Source organism: Pan paniscus, chromosome 3, assembly GCF_029289425.2.
Source record: "Pan paniscus chromosome 3, NHGRI_mPanPan1-v2.0_pri, whole genome shotgun sequence".
NCBI lineage: Eukaryota > Metazoa > Chordata > Mammalia > Primates > Hominidae > Pan > Pan paniscus.
The window spans coordinates 54,290,595-54,311,124 of NC_073252.2; the positions used below are offsets into that span (position 1 = coordinate 54,290,595).

General features: G+C 35.8%; 1 protein-coding gene across 1 annotated transcript in view; it reads right to left on the reverse strand.

Moving 5' to 3' along the window:
- USO1 (USO1 vesicle transport factor) overlaps positions 1–20,530 on the reverse strand; it is an 89,687-nt gene that overhangs the window by 32,075 nt on the left and 37,082 nt on the right. Inside the window, exons 5-8 of the mRNA XM_003832309.5 lie at positions 11,495–11,595; positions 11,110–11,212; positions 10,897–10,952; positions 7,253–7,373 (exon numbers count right to left, since the gene is read on the reverse strand). Of these exons, the coding sequence (XP_003832357.1) occupies positions 7,253–7,373; positions 10,897–10,952; positions 11,110–11,212; positions 11,495–11,595 (381 nt within the window). The remainder of the gene's footprint in view (positions 1–7,252; positions 7,374–10,896; positions 10,953–11,109; positions 11,213–11,494; positions 11,596–20,530) is intronic.

The following is a 20,530-nucleotide window of genomic DNA, read 5'->3' on the forward strand; positions in this document are numbered from 1 at the left end:
TTCATTGTTTCTGTCCTCCATGGTTTTATCCTTTTTCTTCTTTGTTTACAGCATATACTCTCCAGGGCAGTTTCATCCACACTACAGCTTTCACTATTATCACAGTGAAAACTCTCCAATTGATCTCTACTTTACCAAGTACTAATAGATTAACCAATAGCCTCCGTTTCTTCTGATAAACATATTGACTGATGCTGGATGCCGTACGTAACGACGAGTAAGCTCATCTGGTACATCAACACTTTTATTCCTAATAGTTGAGCTGTATGTTGACAAAAATAAATTATTTTTTTTAAAAAAAGACATCATTTTTTAGAGCAGTTTTAGGCTTATAGAAAAAGTAAGTACAAATAGAGTTTCTCTACACAGACATCTACTTATTGGTTCTAGACTTCTGCAATAAAGCAAGTATCACAATCAAGTCAGTCCCACAAATTTTTTGGTTTCTTAGTGTATACAAAAGTTACGTTTACACTATAATGTAATTTATTAAGTGTGCAATAGCATCATGTCCAAAGAATGTACATAACTTAATTTAAAAATATTTCATTGCTAAAAAATGCTAATGACCACCTGAGTCTTCAGTGAGTCATTTTACTCCCAGTAGAAATTCTTTCAAAACTGGAGTCAATTCTCTCAAACCCTGACACTGCTTTATCAACTAAGTTGATGTAATATTCTAAATCCTTTGTTGTCATTTCACCAATGTTCACAGCATCTTCACCACTTTCTTTGCTCATCCATAAGTAATAACCCCTCATCTGTTAAAGTTTGATCATGAGATTGCAAAAATTCAATCACATTTTCAGGCTCCACTTCTAATTCTCCTGTTATTTATACCACATCTTCAGTTGGTTCCTCCACTAAAGTCTTGAACCCCTCCAAGTCATCCATGAGGGTTGCTGGAATCAACTTCTTCCAAACTCCTGTAAATCTTGGTATTTTGACTTCCCATGAATTACAAATGTTCTTAATGGTATCTAGAATGGTAAATCGTTTCCAGAAGGTTTTCAATTTACTTTGCCCAGATGCGTCACAGAAATCACTATCTATGTAGCTATAGCCTTATGAAATGTATTTCTTAAATATTAAGACTTGAAAGTCAAAATTGCTGGGTGCAGTGGCTCACGCCTGAATCCCAGCACTTTGGGAGGCTGAGGTGGATGGATCACTTGAGGTCAGGAGTTCAAGGCCAGCCTGGCCAACATGGTGAAACCCTGTCTCTAATAAATTACAAAAATTAGCTGGGCATGGTGTTGCATGCCTGTAATCCCAGCTACTCACGAGGCTGAGGTATGAGAATTGCTTGAAGCTGGGAGGCAGAGGCTGCAATGAGCCGAGATTGTACCACTGCATTCCAGCCTGGGGGACAGAGTGAGACTCCATCTCAAAAAAAAAAAAAAAAAAATCAAAATTTATCCTTGATCCATGGGCTACAAAATGCATGTTGTGTTAACAGTATGAAAACAATATTATTGGCTGGGCACAGTGGCTCACATCTGTAATCCCAGCACTTTGGGAGGCCACGTGGGCGAATCACGAGGTCAGGAGTTCGAGATCAGCCTGGCCAACATAGTGAAACCCCATCTCTACTAAAAAAAAAAATACAAAAAATTAGCCAGGCACAGTAGTGGGTGCCTGTAATGTTAGCTACTCAGGAGGCTGAGGCAGGAGAATTGCTTGAACCTAGGAGGCAGAGATGGCAGTGAGCCGAGATCACACCACTGCACACCAGCCCAAGTGACAGTGCGAGACTCCATCTCAAAAAAAAAAGAAAACAGTATTATTCTCTTTTTACATCTCCATCAGAGCTCTTGCGTGATCAGGTGCATTGTCAATGAGAAGTAATATTTTGAAAATCGTTTTTTCTAATGCACTGGGCCTAGAAAACCATGCTCTTACACAGAAGTGTAAGAGATGTGTGTTCAGTAAATGTGTGCTCAGTAAATCATGCTATTACATAGATGTGCTGTCTTCCAGGCTTTGTTGTCCATTTATAGAGGGCAGACAGAGTAGATTTAGTATACTTCTTAAGGGTCCTAGGATTTTCAGAATGGTAAGTGAGCACTGGCTTCAACTTAAAGTCAACGGTGCATTAGCCCTTAACAAGAGAGTCAGCTTGTCCTTTGAGGCTCTGAAGCCAGGAGGTGACTTCTTTCTAGATACAAAAGTTCTAGATGGCATCTTCTTCCAATAGAAGGCTGTTTTGTCTATGCTGAACATTTAGCATAATTCATCAATTATCTTAACTAAATCTTCTGGATAAACTTGCTGCAGTTTCTACATCAGCACTTGCTGCTTCACCTTGTACTTTTGTTAGGGAGACAGCTTCTTTCCTTAGATCTCACGCAGCAACATCTGCTAGTTTCATGCACAATATCCATTCTTCCAACTTTCCTTGTGCAGCTTGTTCACCTCTCTCAGTCTTCACAGAATTGAAGAGTCAGGGCGTCACTCTGGATTACGCTTGGCTTAATGAAGTGTTGTGGCTGGTTTCATTTTCAATCTGGACAACTAAAACTTTCTCTATATCAGCAATAAGGCTGTTTTGCTTTCTAATTATTCATGTGTTCACTGCTGTAGAACTTTTAATTTTCTTAAGAACGTTTCCTTTGCATTCACAACTTGGCTATTGGGCCTAGCTTTTGGCCTCAGCTTTTAACATGCCTTCCTCTGTATCTTCAGCAGAGAAAGCTTAATCATTTCTAGCTTTTGATTAAAAGTGAGAGATATACAACTCTTCTTTCACTTGAACACTTAGAGGGCACTGTAGGGTTATTAATTTGCCTGATTTCAATATTGTTATGTCTCAGGGAATAGGGAGGCCCGAGGGAGGGAGGGGAAGAGGGGAAGACAGAGTGGGAGAGAGAGAGGATGGGCCAGTCTGTGGAGCTGTCAGAATGCATAAAACATTTTTGCTTAAGTTTGCCCTCTTATATGGGCACTGTTTGTGGTACCCCAAAACAATTACAATAGTAACATCAAAAATCACTGATCACATCACCATAACAGATATAATAATGAAACGTTTGAAATATTAATTGTGACAGAGACATGAAGTGAGGGCGTGCTGTTGGATAAATGGAGTCAACAGACTTATTCAATGCAGGGTTGACACAAGCCTTCAGCTGGTAAAAAACATATTCCCTGGGAAATACAATGAAATAATGTATGCCTGTACTTTCCAGTTCCCCCATCATTAATATATTGCATTAATGTGGTACATTTCTTGCAATACAATTCATAAATGAATACTAATACACTATTAATTAAAGTCCACAGTTTACATTAAGGTTCACTCTGTGCTATAAAGTTCTATGGGTTTTAACAGAGGTATAATCTCTTGTCTCCACCATTACAGTATCATACAGAATAGTTTCATGGCCCTAAAAAATACCCTGAGCTTCACCTATTCATCTCTTCCTTCCTCTATCCCCAAATCCCTGGCAACCACTGATCTAAATATTTATGGTCCACATAGTCTTGCCTTTTCCAGAATGTCATATACAGCCGACCCTTGAACAACAGTTGGGTTTGAACTGCATGGGTCCACTTATATATATGTTTTCTTCCTCTCTGCCATCCCTGAAACAGCAAGACCAATCCTTCCTTTTGCTCCTCAGCCTACTCAACATGAAGATGACAAGGATGAAGACCTTTATGATAATCCACTTTACTTAATGAACAGTAAATATATTTTCTCTTCCCTCTGATTTTAATGTTTTCTTTTTTCTACCTTATTTTACTGTAAAAATCGAGTATATAATACATACAACATACAAAATGTATTAATCCACTGCTTATGTTATTGGTAAGGCTTCTGGTAAACATAGTCTATTAGCGGTTAAGTTTTGGGGGAGCCAAAAGTTAAAAAGTAGATTTTCAACTGTCTGGGGCATTGGTGTCCCTAAATCCTAAGTTATTCAAAGGTCAACTATAGTTGGAATAATATATTATGTAGCTTTTTCAGACTGCTTTATTTCACTTAGCAATATGCCTTTATGGTTCCTTTATGTCCTTTCATGGTTTGATAACTCTTTTCTTTTCATTGCTAAATATCCCATTGTATAGATGTAGTACAGTTTATCTATCCATTCAACTACTAAAGGACATCTTGGTTGCTTCCAAGTCTTGGCAATTATGAACAAAGGTGTTTTAATATTCATGTGCAGGTGTTTGTGTGAATATGTCTTAAACTAATTTGGGTAAATACCAAAGAGCGTGATTGTTGAGTCATAAGACTATGTTTAGCTTTGTGAGAAACCACCAAACTGTTTTCTAAAGTAGTTGTACCATTTTGCATTCCCATCAGCAACAAATGTGTTTTTGTTGTTCCACATCTTCGCCATCATTTGGTGGTGTCAATGTTTTCTTTAGTTTTCCTCATTCTAAAAGGTATGTAGTGATATCTCATTGTTTTAATTTGCAGTTCCCTAGTGATATATAATGTTGAGCATCTTTTCATATGGTCATTTGCCATCTGTATATCTTTTTGGTGAGATGTCTGTTCAGATCATTTGTCTATCTTTAAATTGGCTTATTGTTTTCTTATTTTTCAGTTTTAAGAGTTCTAAATATATTTTAGATACAAGTCCCTTTTCAAACATGTGTTTTGCAAATATTTTCTTCTCATCTGTGAAGTATCTTTTCATTCTCTCAACAGAATCTTTTGCAGGGCACAAGTTCTCAACTTTAATGAAGTCTCATTTATCAATTTTTTTCTATGGATCACACTTTTGGTATTGTATCTAAGAATCAATTGCTTCATTCACAAACCTACCATGCTATTTGCACTGGTTATTAATTAAATACTATATAAAACTACCAAAATATGTGTGAAAACAGTTATTTTGCTGAAAATTAAACTTAAGTCTTTGGCAAAACTCAATGAAAGGACGTCACTAAAAATACAGCTGTTAAATATGGATAATACAATTCTAAAAGATAGAAAAGTAATTTAAAAAACCCAGATATATCCTGCAATCTATTTTAAAGAAAACAAAATGCAAATCCTACATGATATATTATAGGCGTGATGTATGCAAGGAAGATGATGAAAAACTTTAATCAGCATACCCATATTCAAGGTAGTAGTTCTGGCCCTATTCCAAAGATTAGTACATAAATATACACCTTTATTTTATTACATTTAACTTTAAAATGCTTAAGGTGCACATTTTAAATGCTTTTCAAGAATTCCTGATTTAACCAGACCTAATCTCTCCAGATTAGAGGCTTCCTCACCTCCTACTGAGGAACCATGTGGATCCTCATCTTATGAGGAGGAACCACTCTATCTGCCTCTTAGGTAGGACCATAAATATCTATTAAATATGGTCTGCCATTAGGACCATCTGAAGGCTTTGAAGGAAAAAGCATGTCAAAAGCCCTCACTACAACTGGCAGGCCTTCTTTCCAGCATGCACCTTAGTGAACCCTAGAGCCTTAATGGCCACTATCACTTACAAAGAGCCACTGAAACTTGTTTTAGCAACTAGGAAAACTTAGCAAATTCTATCTTTCCTTAAAACCCTATTTTCTTCAATTGCCTCCAAAAATGTACACCTCTCTGGTCATCTCTGCTTTCCCAGTTTTTCATTTTACAATAGTTTGCATTTCCCCTCTCCCATTTAATCTTTTCAAACCCTTTCATGATGCCATTGCCAACTCTCAGATATTGGTTAATAAAACACCCTGTAACCCAATTATATCTTGAAATGCTCCATTACTTTAAAGAATCTGCTTTATCTTGTACTGTTCTCAAGTGAAAGTAATTCATGTTCTCAATCCCATGTACCTTAGAGTCAGCATGTTGAAGCTGTGACCCTCCCAGCCCAGTGTACTTTTGAGAGACCATAGTTCCTCTACTCTCATAAAATCTCCTGTTCCCTTGAGGCTTGGCTATATGGCTGTACCATCTCTTACGACTTCTCGTTGCAGATATATAACAAATTCATAGTCACTATCCTTTGTCCACGGAAAACATCATTGGCATCTTGCTCAAAGTCTTCTTTCTCTAAGCTCTGCTGTCTACTTAATTTTAATTTCAACAGCAACCCGTCTAATACCTAGACCACTCAGTTTTTTTGCCTCATCTTTGGCGATAATCCTCTCTTACTAAAACCTATTTTTGTGGCTCAAGTATTTTCAACACATTTGTTCTATGGCTTCCTTGAGTCTCTTGGCCCACCAACCAAATGCCTTTTTTAGAAACCCCCTTGTTTTTATTTCCTTCCCTATCTAGCTTAGATTATAGAGATTTTCGTTTCTTCCACTCTACAGAAGTGGAATAGGAATATACTATGTTCTCTTGTCTTACTGTCTTTTCATAGCACCTTCCCAGAAAAGGCCCAACCCTGTGAAAAACTATGAGTTTTTTTTCTATATTTGCACCTAGGCAGCTGAGTGCTGCTAGGGGAGAAAATAAATTACACACTCAAGTAGTTGGTGCTATTGTAAAATCATGGTGAATACCCTTAATGGGGCCCTTATCCCCCTTTTTATTTTTTTGAGGCAGAGTCTCATTCTGTTACCCAGGCTGGAGTACAGCGGTGCGATCTCAGCTCATTGCAATCTCCACCTCCCGGGTTCAAGTGATTCTCGTTTCTCAGCCTCCCAAGTAGCTGGGATTACAGGTGTTTACCACCACGCCCAGCTAATTTTTGTATTTTTAGTAGAGATGAGGTTTTGCCATGTTGGCCCGACTGGTCTCGAACTCCTGGCCTAAAGTGATCCACCCACCTCAGCCTCCCAAAGTGCTGGCATTACAGGTATGAGCCATCAAGCCCAGCTGGGGTTCGTATCACTTTGAAAATCTTCCTAATTACAATAATTAACTAGCTCTCCTATTCTCCAAAAGACTATTTCTAACCTTTCCCATTAATTCTCAATTGTGTCCTCCCTATTCACTCAGTATATAATTCTGCCTTCAACTCAACTCCCTATCACCAAATCTGCAAAAGGACATGCATAATAATCTATAGCTTCAGAAAAATAAAAGAAACCTAGCAATACAGTATTTGAAGAGATATAGGTGAGATTTTCTAAACAAGGAAAGACACCAACCTAGATTGTAAAAGCCTAACAAATATGAAACAGGATAAAGAGAAACCGATAGTCAACATACCATAGTGAAAGAAAAACAAAGAGTATAAATAAGAGTCCCCATTTCTCCCTCCAACTGTATTCCCTATACCCTAACAAGTCAGTGAGTACAAAAGGAATGTCTTCAAATAATTTCTTCATACTATACCTCCATCACTGTTCCCCTCCTCTGAAATAATGTCCAGTAGTCTCTCGAAAGCATTTTCAAAAGCAACAATTTTCTGGATTGCACCATTGCTTCTTGTTAGTGCCTGCAGTAGTAAGACGCCCTATAGAGAAGAAAGATAATGTTTAGTGGAGTACAAAATTTATGAGACATTTTAAAATTACTTCAAAAATCACAGAATTTTAGAACTGGCAGGGATTTTGCAAGCCCAACTCCTTTACTTTATACATAAGGAAAACAAGAACAGAGTAGTTAAGCAATTTGTCTCCCTAAGGTTATAAACCTCAAAGAGACAGACACTAGACTAGAATCCTCTTCTAACAATTCCTAGTTCAGTTATCTTTCAACTTTATGATATAAACATACTAGAATTCCTTTATATTCATTAACCACTACATAGCTTTCGTTGCAGCTAAAGAGTTGAGCATGAAAGTATCTGTCTCAGGAATGCCACTGTACCTGCTTCACAACAGTAATAATGAAAAACTTGCAATTCAATAATATAAATCAATGAACACCACCACAGTCTAGTAGAGAAAGTTCAGAAATTCTTGTAAACATCTGGCCTTCAAATACCCAAAACTTGATTCTAAGTCAAAATAAAAAAGGAAGATGAAAATTGATGCTTCGTGAATGGCATGTCCAACACAAGACAATTCACAGCAGCCATTGCCTCTGACTTCCAGTTTTTCTCAGCTCCTGGTAAGCTGGATACAGTTTATATATTTTATAATATCTTTATCATTCAATAAAAACTCACTGTTACCCATTTTTGCTTATTTTGGTATTATGCAATTTATGAGCCCCTAAGTATTAAATAATAGCATGATGGTAAAAGAGACAACAAATATTTTACGAAAAAAAGCACAGATATTATTGTAGAGGAAGAGGAATAGCAAATAGGTAGTAAAAAGTCCCATAGAGGCAAACTAGCTGTTGGCTACCAGTACTGAGTAGGTAAGTATTCATATAAGACAAAAAATGCCTATGACTTTATTGGGCTTATTCCACTCATTTTCTTGTCAACTTTCAACATTAATATGAGAGAAAAAGGTGAAAACAGTTATTTTTGGATGTCAAATTCTCCCACTTAATGCTGCCAACTTCAGTTTAACTACTAACAAAGAGAAGAAGAAATACAGTGGAGAAAATATTTAGGCTCTGAGTTATATAAAGTGGGTTTAAAAACTGGTTGCCCAAACACTGTTCCCCAAAAACTAATGTTCCCCAAAAACTGTTCCCCAAAAACTAATGAAATAAAAAAATAAAAAATTGGTTGCCCTACTGACTAGTTGTGCCAACTTTAAGCAAATTACATGAACTTATAGTATACTCATGTAATATCTTTGTCACAGGGTTTTTATAAAGACTAAAGGAGACAAAGTAAGTTCTATAGAACCCACTAGCTTTCAAGGTCTTAGTATATTTTAGTTTCTTTTCTCTTTATCCTCTTGAATAGGTTTATTAAAATAAAAAAAGGTTATAAAACATGTAAAAACCAATAATCCAGACATTACAACAAAAACAGAACTTAATCTGTGATCATAAAATTAACAAAAACCAATATAAATAGACACTTATTTGTCTGTCTCAAATAAAAGTTGAAAAAAGGTTAGGAGCAGAATAAAAAGGTAAAGAGTTAAAGGAAAACAGGAGATTCCAGAATTAATGCAGTTATTATTATTATTTTTTTTTTTGAGACAGAGTTACTTTCTTGTTGCCCAGGCTGGAGTGCAATGGCACAGTCTCAGCTCATTGCAACCTCCGCCTCCCAGGTTCAAGCGATTCTCCTGCCTCAGCCTCCCAAGTAGCTGGTATTACAGGCGCCCGCCACTACACCCAGTTAATTTTTTGTATTTTTAGTAGAGACAGGGTTTCATCATGTTGACCAGGCTGGTCTCAAACTCCTGACCTCAGGTGATCCACCCATCTTGACCTTCCAAAGTGCTGGGATTACAGACATAAGCCACCACGCCTGGCCTAATGCAGTTTTTTTTTTAAGAGCACTTTTATATCTGAAAATGAAAATAAGTGGTAATGAAATTAAAAGATGTGGGGAGATATAATTTATGATTTCCATGATATCCTCTTATTTAAACTGCAGGACATGGAAAGAATAGAACAGAAGCTTTAAAGATACATAGTCATATTTTAGTCAAGGAAAGATACCCCAAATTTCTAATAGATAGATACCTAGTTAAATAAGACATTTCTTAAAAATGACATTTAAATACTAAAGAATAAAAAATGTACTTCTCGGCCGGGCGCGGTGGCTCACGCCTGTAATCCCAGCACTTTGGGAGATCGAGGTGGGTGGATCACAAGGTCAGGAGTTCGAGACCAGCCTGGCCAATATGGTGAAACCCTGTCTCTACTAAAAATACAAAAAAATTAGCTGGGGGTGATGTCACATGCCTGTAATCCCAGCTACTCGAGAGGCTGAGGCAGAAGAATTGCTTGAATCCGGGAGGCAGAGGTTGCAGTGAGGTGACAGAGCTAGACTCCATCTCAAAAAAATATGTCCTTCTTGTAAGTTACATACTGTATTAAGTTCACTACCTATAATACTGAATTGATATACATATTACAAAATTTTAAGTACAACAAATTTTAAAAACTGTATCCATAGACTAGGAGTTAAGAATGCTTCAGTTTTGTCTCTGCTTTGCCATTAACCAGTTATAAGGCTAAGAGCAATCCAAATGATATTTACTAAAACTTAGGATGAAAAAGTCACAGGGCCAATACCATAAATAAAAAGATGAGTAAGACATGGCTAACAAAGAACACTTAACTTTACTTGGTTTCTATGGGTCTTGGGCATTTCACTATAAATATGGAGATTTAATTAGCTTGATATGATCTCCTAGCTCCAGAATTTAATTTTTCTAATTGCTATTTTAAATATTACAGAATTTTTATCAAGTTGTAGGTAACAATAGAGAAAAATGCTTATGCAACAAAATATACAGCATCAAATACAAAATATTCAAACTTATATGCAAATATAAAATAAATCAGAATGGAAAATAAGTCCAGAGCAAATCATGCTCCATGATTAACAAGGCAAATCCTTAGAAATACACACTCAATCAAATAAGGGCAAGGATTCCAAATATAATGCTTTGTTGGGTTTACACAGTTCAATGTCTGGAGGTATCTCCACTACTCTTTATGAGGAAAAGGAAATTGCAGAGGTAGAGTTTGGTGTCAAATACAACTTTTCAGCAGATAGTATAAGAAATCCGAAACTAATGGAAGAAATAAATTTGAATGGCAAAATGGTTTGTCTAACCCAAAATACTGGATAGCCAGGAAAGAATGAAACAATGTGGCCTTGTACAACTTTAAAAGGTCATTACTCCAGCCACGCTCAGTGGCTCATGTCTGTAATCCCAGCATCTTGGGAGACCAAGACAGGAGGATTGCTTGAGCCCAGAAATTCAAGACCAACCTGGGCAACATAGAGAGACCCCCATCTCTATTTACTAATTTTTAATTTTTTTAAAAAAGGTCATTACTCCAACTTTCTAAATCTAATTTCCTAAAACTCAACAACAAGGATTTCATTTGCAAGAGAAAAAAAAGCCACATATTTTTGTATTTCTTTTCGAAATTTAACTTACATCATTACGTATAACTTCCCTGGAATCCGCTAGTAAGTCCATCAATCTTGAAACACCTAGAACATACAACCATGTGAAAAATGCTGGCAGACCAAAAATACAAATAGTGACTCAAATTATTAACAATTTACTAACACACCATTTCAGTCCCTTTCTCTAGGAAATGATACTCATGCTTTAATCAAAATAATATAAAAAAGATAAGTCACTTACCCATAGGACTGACTAAAATAATTTGTTGCACCTGAGGCCCTAGTTGTTTTAAAAGAGAAGTAAGAAGCTTCACACCAGGCCAGCGGACATGGAAATCAAACTCCTGCAATGTAAGAATTCAAAATATTTAACATCTGTAATTCACATTTTCGAGAAAAACATTTTTTCCACTAATAACTTTTACCAGAAACTACAAGTAAAACATGGAAGTTTAGCATACTTTAAGTGATTACATAGTTCTTGAAACATGCATGTGGATCTCTTGCTATAATACAATAAACTTTACTACCTTTAAAGGTATATACATGTTACTTCCTCAATAACATCCAAAAGGCAACAAAAGCAGCTTATTAAGATGACAAAAACATCAAGGTTCCCTATTTACCTCCAATAAAGATAACAGAAGAGTGACATTTTCCTGCTGCTTAATGAAAATTTCTGTAAATTGGCTTCCCAAATCTTCACTCTGTCTTGTGGAATTTTCTTCTGTAGTATTCAAAAATAAAGAATTTCAATTTAATAGTAGGTTATTTTAAAATATCCTTTCATTGAAGAGTTAAGCGTGAATGATAATTTTCCTGGTAAACAATTCAACACTGGAACAGTGTGGCTGGTAGCAATATCACAATTACTATGTAAAGCTATATCCTTAAAATAATGTTCAAATTCATTTAAATACATTTTATTGGCTAAATGTTTAAATATGATATCTAAAAAAAGGATATTTAAATATTCATATTTTCTCAAGGGCATTTTTAGGTTACTCTTCTATTAGGGCATAAGGAAACAATTTGGGATAGAAATAGTCTATCTAGAATGTGGCAGTGGTGACACTTCTGTATACTTCTGCCCAAACTCAGACTACAATTCAGAGTAAATTTTATTGTATATAAGTTGTATCTTAAAACCCTTGTCCCCAAAACAATATTGAACATATAGTCCTTGCTGACTGTTAGTGTTACTGGGTTAAATAATTTAATTATGAAATTAAACCAATCTACTCCAGATTTCTCAGTATCTTTTTCATATACATATCCTACAAAATTCTTTGGCAATAAAATCAGAATTTGACATCTAATTTCTCACTTATTGTTTAAAGGATTTTACATTTGTCTTTAATGTTTAAATGTCTTTTAATTAAAGTATTTGTTGTCTCAATGTACTATGTAAAAAAAAAAAAAAAAAGTAAAGGATCACTAAAAATGAAAGCAACAACTGCCAAAGCAAACTACTTAAGATCTGCCTATATTATAAACTCAAATTAGTGATGCAAACATACTACTTCCCATTCTCTCACTCACACCAGACACAGCTAATTAATCACAGCATTGGCTGAGCGTCAGAATACTTTTCCATATAGTACTCCACTAAGTGATTATCAGCCAATGGAGCTGAAAGTCAAGATCAAACCCATTATCCCTCAGAAAATTCTTTTCTATATGTGAGGGAAAAAACCCAGCAGATGACAGGAAAAGCAAAGCAATCCAAGATTGACAGTCATAATCCCATCTAATTGTTTATAGAGGAAAAAGAAGAGACCAAAAGTACAAATGAAATGTTTTCCAGTTGATTAATTACCTAAATATGCTGGGTTTATCCTTCAGAAACTCCAAGAAATATTTCTCTTAATCATCTCTTATATCAGTAAAAGAATTCACTGCTTTATACTTTCATTTTAAAAGGATTACTCTGGTTGCTATGCTGAGAACACACTGTCAGTGAGTAAGGAAAATAGGGAGACAGGTCAGGAGGCATAATCAAGAAAAGAGTCACATGAAGGTGGCTTAGACCTTAGATGTCATAATTTTTATTACAAAGGATTATGATTTGTTGACATGTTGCACAGAGGAGTGTGGGGAAAGAAAAGGAAGAGTGATTCCAAGCTTTTGGCCTAAAGAACTAGAAGGATAGGGTTGCCATTTACTGAGATTGGAAACACTGTGGGAGAAGCAAGCTGGAAGTATACAGAGAATCAGAAGTTTAGTTTTGGACATATTAAGTTTGAGATACCTTATAAAAATCCAAGTGCATATACCAAGTAAGAAGCTGGATAAATACTAACATAGATATCAGTGGAGAAGTCTGTGTGGATACACACATTAGAGTGGTAAACATATAAATGATATTTAAAGTCACAAGACTGGATGACAAAGTGCAACTACAAAAACCTTACAGCTAACATCATACTTAATGGTGAAAGACTGAATGTTTTCCTCTTTAAGATCAGAAGGAGGCAAGAATGTCCAATCTCATCAATTCTAGTCAACATTGACCTGAAGATCCTAGTCAGTGCCATAAGGCAGGAAAAAGAAAAGGAATACAGATTAGAAAAGAAGTAAAACTGTCTTTATTTACAGATGACATGTTTGTCTATGAGGAAAATCCTATGGAATCTACAAAAGAGCTAATAGAACTAATAAGTAAGCTTAGAAAGTTGCAGGATAAAAGGTCATACACAAAATTAATTGTATTTCTATTAATAGATACTAGTAATGACAATCAGAAATTAAAATTCAAAAAACAGTACCACTTTCAATAGCATCAACAAAAACATTTGACAATAGGTGTGTGCTACTTACACTCTGAAAACTCCAAAACACTGCTGAGAGAAATTGAACAGGCCAGGTACAGTGGCTCCCACCTGTAATCCTAGCATTTTGGGAGGCTGAGGCAGAATTGTTTAAGCTCAGGAATTCAAGACCAGCCTGGGCAACATAGTGAGAACTTGTCTCTACAAAAAATAAAAATTTAGGCTGGCTTGGTGGCGCACGCCTGTAGTCCCAGCTACTCGGGAGGCTGAGGTGGGAGGATCCCTTGAGCCCAGGAGTTAGAGGCTGCAGTGAGCTATGATTGTACCACTGAACTCTAGCCTGGGTGACAAAGTAAGACCCTGTCCCAAAAAAGGAGAAGAAAAAAAAAGAAATTAAAGAAGACCTGCAAAAATAGAGATATACTGTGTTCTTGTATTAGAAGGTACAATATTTTTATGTCAGGTTTTCACAAATTGATCTACAGTCAACAGAATCCCAAATTCTCAGTTGACCCTTTTTGTAGAAATTCACAAGCTGATTCTAAAATTGGTTTGCAAATGCAAAAAACCTAAAACAGTCAAAACAATTCTGAGCAACAGTTAGAGGACTTAACACTACATAATTTCAAGATTTATTATACAGCTACAGTAATCAAGATGATGTGCCATGCATAGATCAATAGAAGAGAATAGACCAAAAATACACCCATTAACTCAAAATGGATGATCTCCTGACCTCGTGATCCGCTCGCCTCAGCCTCCCGAGTAGCTGGGACTTCAGACGCCTGCTACCACGCCCGGCTAATTTTTTCTACGTTTAGTATAGATGGGGTTTCACTGTGTTAGCCAGGATGGTCTCCATCTCCTGACCTTGTGATCCGCCTGCCTTGGCCTCCCAAAGTGCTGGGATTACAGGCGTGAGCCACCATGCCCGGCCAAGAGTTACGAACTTTTAAAAGAAAAAGCCAAGCATGTTTATACATGTATCAAAAGTCATCAAATTGTTTATTTACATATGTTCCTTATTTTACATTAATTAGATGTCAATAAAGCTGTATGTGTTAGGGGGTATCTAAGTAAAGATATTGAGTGAATATCTGAATATACAATGATGAACTTCAGTGGAGAGGTCTGGGTTGGACATGCACATTTGAGTGGCAAGCATATAAATTATATTTGAAGTTACAAGCCTAGATGAAATCAACAAGGGAGGGAAGGGGGAAGGAAAGAAATCTGTGCCCTGTGGCATTCTAATATTAAGAGGTTGGGGAGATGGGGAGGAAAACTGCGAAGGAGACAAAGAGTAACCAATGAAAAAGGAAGAAAGCCAGGAGACTTCGCAGACTGACAAACAAATGAAGAAAGTACTCAATGAGAAAGGAGTGACTATCAAATACTAATGATAGGTAGAATCCCCTCTGAACTTCAAGAAATGAGGTACATTACTAACACAGGTAGAGGTAATTTCCAATCATTTACAAAATGACTAGGGTTGAGTAGTTAAATACTTTCCTGAGTAGCAGTACAGTATAATGGAAGAAGCTCACAAAGATTTTTGAGTAAGACCAGTTAAACTCATATTCAACCACTTAATAGCCATGTTACTTTGGGCAAGTAGCCTAACTCTGTCAAGTCTCAGTTTCCTTATTTGTAAAATGGAGATAATGTCTTCACATGGGGTTTTCTGTGAGGATTTAAAATAAGTAAAACATCTAGCATAGGGCTTTGTAAATAATGTGCTCAATAAATAGAAGCACTGTCATCATCACCATCATCAAAATCATCATCCCCAAGACAGGATTTCTCAACCTTGGCACTCCTGACATTTCTGGCCAGGTACGTCTTTGTTGTATGACCTCCCCGTGCAGTTTAAGATGTTTAGCACTGTCCCTGGCCTTACCCACTAGACGCAGTAGCACTCTCTTACTTCCTCTTACTGTGACAACCAAAAATGTCTCCAGACGTTGCCGAATGTACTAGGAGTGGGGTAAAGGAGGGTAAATTGCCCTCACTTGAGAACCATGGTCCTAAGATTTACAACATAAGCTATATATTTACTAAGTTTTCAAATGAAACAGAATCTAACAATCTTCCTTTGATGATTCAGAATTTTGGATTCTTATAAGGTTATCATTAATTAAGTATTATCACCAAGATGCAAAAGACATAAGAAAAAGTATATCCTATACTTCCAGAAAGTTGTCTGTAAGTCTTGATATTTTACCTTATATTTCTCTCTTTCTCATAAAAGTTATATGCAACCTATCAAAAAAAGTAACTGAGTTCATAATTGGACTCTAAATAAAAGTAAATTCACTGTATTTTAATTAAAGTTTTATATCTTAGGTTAGTGGTGGCTTCAGAAGAATTATATCGGGAAGCAGTCACTACTTCCACTTCAGGAAAACAGGTAGAGGAGAGGATAAAGGATAAAAAACAAACAAAAAACAAACACCAAAAGTACACTTGAAAGCTATCATGTTACTACATAATCACAGATATACTGAGGGTATTAAGTGAAGGTGGCAGAGGATTGATGCTACAAAGGCCTGATAATAATCATAAGGAAGCCTAATACTCAAACATAACTAGAGTGGATTCAAGGGACATTCTCTGCTACAGATCTGCTTAAAGGATTTCCTGTTGTTCCTTTGTGAGCTGATAAAATTGTGTCCTAATTACTTACACATGCTTGAAGGTAAAACCTTGCTTGGTAAATTGTGATTTTCAAAGCTCAAAGGTGAACTTACGAATGGAGTTGGAAAAAAAAAAAAAAAAAGAACTGGTACCAGGTACATAGCAAGAACTGCACACCCTTCCCATTTTATTTACAAACTGACAGAATGATGGAAAAGGAGACTGTGAAAAAATTGGAAAAGATAATGGGAACTTGGGAGCTGGTAGAATCTTTTGAAAGCTTTCATCTTTAGAATCAGCTATGAACAGAAGTCCTGATTCCCACAGTATGGTAAATGCTACGTACCCAATAAAATCTCACAGGAGCTGGTGGGCTAATGAGCCTACCTTGTTTTTTAAGCCACCCCAGAACCCTAACAAATCATGGAGATGTTAGCCAAATTCTAGTGAAACTGTATAGATAAAAAAGCAGATAAAGAAATTATACAAAAAGGGCCCATTGGGAATGCATGTCAAATAAATTATTCTCCAAATACATGAGAAATCTATGTTCAAAAGACAAGTAATATTTTCTCAGAATTGTCTCCCTCAAGAAATTAAAATCACAGCAATATTAACTTAGTCATGGGTGCTTTGTAGGGCTAGTTTCCATTTGCATATATTCATATTTGTTGAATGAGATATATAACTTTAAAAATCATGCGTTTGAAAGTAATTTATAGCATAATTATTTTTTATCTCAGTGGTGTGAAGATAGCAGAGAATGAAAACTTGACTACAAACAAAAGACAGTAATGTGAGTGAGTGAAGCAGGCTAACATTAGAGGATGGGGAGTATATGCCCTGTCTAAGGAAAACAGCAGTTACTCAACTCCAGCTGCCTGTTGCCATGTAGGAATGCAGATCCAGGTATTGTCAATCTTCAGGTTTTTTCAAAAAGAAGTCTAAAATACAAACGTTGACACAAGCTCCCAATTTATAATAGTGGCAACTTATTCACCTTACTTAAAATACTATGTGGGTCGAACAGCCTTGCTTACAAGATAGACAATGCCCTTGGGCCAAAAGTTTGTGACCTCGTGAGAAAAGCTAAAAATTATAGTTATTGACATTTGGGAAAACATTAAAAATTATAAACTAATCTAAAAAGGAAGAAAAAAAACCACATATAGACTTGATGGATTCTTCCCCTAAAATGTTGAAATATTTTTACATATGTAAACATAAACAACTAACCAAGCCTTGGTTAGTATATTTCAAAACAAAGGATAGCGTGGCATGTTAATAGGTACATGGCAGAACTAAGCCCCTGTGGACAAATATATTTGGATTAAACAAAGTTGAACAAGATTTTTCACTGCAGGCGTCTCAGCACTTACTACACCAGTGTAAATTTTATGAAGCTTCAGAGGGGAATATAGTATTTATGTTTATTTAACTATGAACCTGTTTTAATACAGAACACTCTCTAGAACTTCTGTGCTATGCTTTAAGGAAGTCAGGTCTAATACCAGAAAGAGTTTAATTCAGTGTTTGCACTGGGCACAAGCAAATAACTTAGGAAGAAGTAGAGTTAATATCTTTAATTTATTCTGTAGCTATATTGTATAATATGCTGTAGCTTATCAGTATAGAATTAAAATTTACATTTTGAATTGAACTAGTAAAATATGGTCCTATTCCAAGGACAATGGTTCCTTCTGGTTTAACACTGTCAATTTTAAAAAGTGTGAGATATACGCCATTTCTTTTAAGTTACAGTCATAAGACAGCACTTCTGAACTTTAATGAAGTATCCCCAAATTAGCTAAGCAATTAAGGTAATACACAAAGCTTTAAGTGTGGCAGTAAATTAAGCTACAAACTACTATAAACTACTACACTAATATCTAAAAGTTGTGAACAAAAACTAGAACCATGAGAAATTATACCAATTATACGTGTAAGCAAAGGCATGAAACAAGTAAACCATCTTCTCTCATCATTAATCATTAGATTACAACCTTTATAGCTAAGTTTTTTATAGCCTATAGTTTATATATTATATTGTGTATTTATAACCTGTAAATCACCATTTATTGTAAGGTAAATGAAAAAAATAAGATAAAAATGAAATGGCCCTTTGTTACCATAGTAAAAATAAATTTAATATAGGAATGTAAAATAAAAAAATGCCCGTTCTAAGTACTTACACAGATGCTCCTCAATTTACAATGGGGTTATGTCCTGATAAGCCCATCAAAAACTGAAAATATCATAGGTTGAAAATGTATTTAATATGTTTAACCTACTTTAAATGTGCCCAGAACACTTACATTATCCTACAGCTAGGCAAAATATAACAGAAATCATATTTTATAATAAAGTATTATCTCATGTAATTTACTGAATACTGTACTGAAGGTGAAAACACAGAATGGTTGTATGGGTATTCGAAGTATAGATTCTACTGAATGTATATCACTTTCACACCATCGTAAATCAAAAAATCGTGAAGTTGAACCATCATCTGTCTGTATAGCTCTGGATAGTTTTCAGGCCTGTTTATATGACTGGCATTTAAGTACGCATGCATAGATATATTTACTCTTCAAATGTATTTCTAGTAGTACTTTTTCCAGAGGTGTAAACAATATTTAAAAACATTTCTGGATCTTCTCTTTGGAATTCTATTCTATACTAAGTTCACAATCTATATTATGAAGAAAAGAAATTGCTTTATAAAAGGAGATATCCTAATAAAATCAGTCCTCAGAGTGAAGAAATATCAAATAATCTTCGTTTATACTGGTAGTTAATTAAACAGGTACACGTATACTTTTTTTGTTGTTTTTGTTTTGAGACGGAGTCTCGCACTGTCGCCCAGTCTGGAGTGCAGTGGCGCGATCTCTGCTCACTGCAAGCTCCGCCTCCCAGGTTCACGCCATTCTCCTGCCTCAGCCTCCCAAGTAGCTGGGACTACAGGGGCCCGCCACCACGCCTGGCTAATTTTTTGTATTTTTAGTAGAGATGGGGTTTCACCATGTTAGCCAGGATGGTCTTGATCTCCTGACCTTGTGATCTGCCTGCCTCGGCCTCCCAAAGTGCTGGCATTACAGGCGTGAGCCACCGTACCTGGCCAGGTACATGTATACTTTTTAACATTTATCTGAATATTCTATAAACTAGTTTTGTGAATTACATGATTTAATAAAGAACCCAGTCAGAAAAATAAAGAAAAATTGGCCACAATTTATTGAATTAAAAATCTAAGAAATACTTAAAAAAAAAAAAAAAAAGGAAGGAAAAAATGTATTTAAAGATATTGTTCTGGCTGGGCGTGGTGGCTCATGCCTGTAATCCCAACACTTTGGGAGGCCAAGAAGGGCGGATCATGAAGTCTGGAGATCGAGACCATCCTGGCCAATATAGTGAAACCCCGTCTCTACTAAAAATACAAAAATTAGCTGGGTGTGGTGACACTAATCCCAGCTACTTGGGAGGCTGAGGCACGAGAATCGCTTGAATACAGGAGGCAGAGGTTGCAGTGAGCCGAGACTGTGCCACTGCACCCTAGCCTGGCAACAGAGTGAGACTCTGTCTCAAAAAAAAAAAAAAAAAAGTAAAATTGTTCTTCTACTTACTCAATGATACCATATAAGTTACATCATCTCTGGGCTTCCATTTTCTCATCTTTAGAAAGTAGAAAAATACCACCTACCTCACTGGCTGCTATGAGGATTACATAAGATAAACATGAAAGATAAATTTTAAAGCTCTCTACAGTATCACAATAATAGAAACAACTACTGATCTTTACTACCCAACAAGGAAATAGCTTGACAAGAGTCAAGGCACAATGCTCTGGTATCATCTGATGTCAAACAAGAGATTCAAATGTCACAAAAGGTAATGCTTCATACTTTAATAAGTTAGTTTATTTGTTAGTATTTTTATTATATATAGGCAACTTTGTTATGTACCTTTTAAACACTGCTTTAGATAAGAATATTTCCTTCTTCATTTAAAAAAGTTAAGCACACCTCAAGGAAATTGGTAAAACAAAACAAACCAAAAAAACTTGGTTACTTTAGTTATGAAGAAAACAAGTATCAATGTTAAAAGTAAATGAAACTTAAAAGAGATTAGAGAGAAGAAAATAAAAAAAACTAGTGAGTTCTACGAGTTAAGGTAAGAAATGTCAGTAACTAAAACATCATTACTGAGTATGCATTATTTTAAAGGGACAATATCAATATACATTCTCTGAACTAG